The sequence below is a fragment of the Cucurbita moschata genome, unplaced genomic scaffold (assembly GCF_002738365.1).
Source record: "Cucurbita moschata cultivar Rifu unplaced genomic scaffold, Cmos_1.0 Cmo_Scf00001, whole genome shotgun sequence".
Classification (NCBI taxonomy): domain Eukaryota; kingdom Viridiplantae; phylum Streptophyta; class Magnoliopsida; order Cucurbitales; family Cucurbitaceae; genus Cucurbita; species Cucurbita moschata.
In genome coordinates this window covers 3,342,349-3,345,064 of record NW_019268517.1, presented here as the reverse complement: position 1 = coordinate 3,345,064, position 2,716 = coordinate 3,342,349, and the positions used below count along the sequence as shown (strand labels likewise).

Sequence of the window (2,716 nt, the reverse complement as noted above, 5' to 3'; positions counted from 1 at the left end):
TCCCCCCCCCCCCCCCCCCAAAAGAAAAAAGAACAGAAAAAGCTAAGCCATGTGAAGTCAAGCCAAACTGAATTGAATTTGTCTTTCTAAATTTGTAAATCTTTTGAAATATGCATTTTTTGTAGGAGAAATACGAGTCAACTAGCTTTATTTAACTTCATTGAGTTTTGACTCATGGGTTAGGGCACACTTGCCTATTCCATTCCTAAAAATGTTAAAGACTTTATTCGTTTTCACCTTGCAAGGCTGACATTGCAAGAACAAGGCAAAAAAAAATTTGACTTGTAGAATCAAAGTCAAGGTTTTTCTCAAATATGTTATCTTTTATCACAACTTCATGTGATATTCACGTGTTAATATATGTATTTTACTTTACAGGAAGAAAAAGTTGACAGATCACTGGAAAAAGTTTATAAGTCCTGTGACGTGGCGGTGTAGATGGTTAGAATTGAAAATTAGGAAACTTCAGTCTCAATCGTCTAAATATGATAGGGAACTTGCATTATATGATCAAAGAAAGCAGTCTGTCTATGAGCAATTCTCAACGGAAGATTTTGATGTGAAGTCAACAGGATTCTCAAGTCACACTCAAAGAGACAGAATAATGAAAAGAAAGAAAAGGAAGAAAAATGAAGAGACAACTGAAGTAGCTTCATATATGGCACATCACAATTTGTTTTCATATTATGGTATCAAGTCCTCAACTATTTCTATGCTAATCCTTTTTTCCTAGTGTCTCCCTCTATGACATTGTAGTATTCTTTTGTTATTCCAGAGAAGAAGAGGTCTGTCGCTGATGACATATCTTCAGAAGGTACTTCTCTTAAATTAAGTAAGTGAAGTTATTATTTCGGTTGATATCATTAAATTGTACATTGTTGAATAGGATTTTGCGGTGGATTAATAATAAATGGAGGAGTGAAAGCGATTTTAAGTCTTTGACTGTTAGATGAATTAGCTCTACACTTGATATTTGATTATTAAAAATTTATGTTTATCTTCATTCTTTTTTTTTTTTTAAAGGTATGTGATATTGTTATCCTTTTTCTTTTCTCCATATGTGGGTTTGATGTTTGATCCGAATGAACCTACAATCTTTATGGAGATGCTTCCAAGAGAGATAACAAAACTTAGAACCTCCCAATTATGTTCCTTCTCTTAGATGATAGTTTTAACAATATTGAGCCATAAAATCAGCTTTTCTTTTTCTAGGATCGCCAGAAAGAATCGCAATACATAATTTTTTTGGCGTTTCTAGGGTGTTAGGAAGGACTAGGTGGGTTTCGGGGCGAACTAGTGTTAGGGATATTAGTAGGGAAATATTAAGAATATTAATAGGATATTAGGAAGGCATTTTTGTATCATCGGGAGATGGTTTATGAAAGGTATTGAAAGTTTGGAGGTAGAGAGAAATCGGAGTATAGTTATTTTTGGAGGCTCCACATCTTTTCTTTTATCATTTCTATACTAACTTTCTACGAATTTCCACTGCAAAATTAGTTCCTACCTATCATGTTGGAAACCATTTCCAAGCCAAAGATATTAAAATTAAGCCTTCATAGATCAAGAGAATAAGAACATCATAAGAAAGTGATGTGATGCCTTACAAAGGAGACCTGCTTAGAGAGGATCAGCCCAGCAAGATGCTGAAATTATAACGTCTTCATAAGACTTCATGATAAGACTGACTTAACAATATTTACAGACCATGCTGCTAATAGAAAAGAAACTCATGCAAAGACCTGACTGTCAATCTGTCAAAGCCTATTTTGGAGATCTTTAATATGAGAGTGATGCCTTCCCCCCCCCCCCCTTTTTTTTCTGAGGCAGTACCAACTTTCATTGAGAAAAATGAAAGAATACCTGGGCTTAAAAAAAGCCCATAAAAGGAAGTCCCATTAAAGAAGGGGACTCCAATCCAGTAAGATAAGTTAAAGAGTAATTACAAAAAAGCTATTAGGTACCCAAATATGTAGAAAAAGACGAGATAATCTTGCAATATCGAAGAGAAACTGCAATATAACAATAGCCTTTTGAGAAGACTATCTCTCTCCCAAGTCCCAAGCCTTTTGAGAAGACTATCTCTCTCCCAAGTCCCAGAACGGACGCTCCACCAAAATGCTCTGCACCTTTTAAGGTCCCCAACACTCCTATTTATAACCAAGACACCCTTAACTAATTGCCACTATGCCTAACATGCTACTAAATCTCCATATATATTCCATAGCATACCATACTAGTACTCTCACAAATGTTTCGTCACTAATGCCCAAAGAGAAACATTGAACCTCACAAAGGACCACGCCTTAGAAGGGTTCCGTTCAACTCCTCGAAAGATTCTATTTTTCTCTCACCCAAATCCCCATATCAAGGCGCACAACCCAACTTGCCACGAAAACCTTCCCTTCTCACGAAAATCCAGATGGAAAAGGACTCCTCAATCATCACCCTACCACATATCTGCTGGCACACTGAAAACCAAACACCTAAAAAATATCTCTAACGGACCGGATGAAATCACATCTCCACTTGATACATCCACGTCTTCTTAAGCCTTCTAACAAATTATGCAACACAACAGACCAACCAATGAAGATATCTTCCTTATATATCTATCAAGAGTATTCACTCTTCCAGGGATAACTTGTTAGATGAAGAATTTAATCTTTTATGGAACTTTAACTTTCCACAAATGAAACAAAAAAAAAAAAAAAAA

At 35.7% G+C, this 2,716-nt stretch overlaps 1 protein-coding gene across 3 annotated transcripts in view; it reads left to right on the top strand.

Moving 5' to 3' along the window:
* Positions 1-2,716, top strand: part of LOC111450568 — a 10,483-nt gene that overhangs the window by 4,157 nt on the left and 3,610 nt on the right. For 2 of the 3 annotated variants that reach the window (XM_023090766.1, XM_023090782.1), the window contains exons 3-4: positions 379-689; positions 776-832. In XM_023090766.1, the coding sequence (XP_022946534.1) occupies positions 379-689; positions 776-832 (368 nt within the window). The remainder of the gene's footprint in view (positions 1-378; positions 690-775; positions 833-2,716) is intronic. The other variant, XM_023090774.1, reaches the window with a different exon arrangement.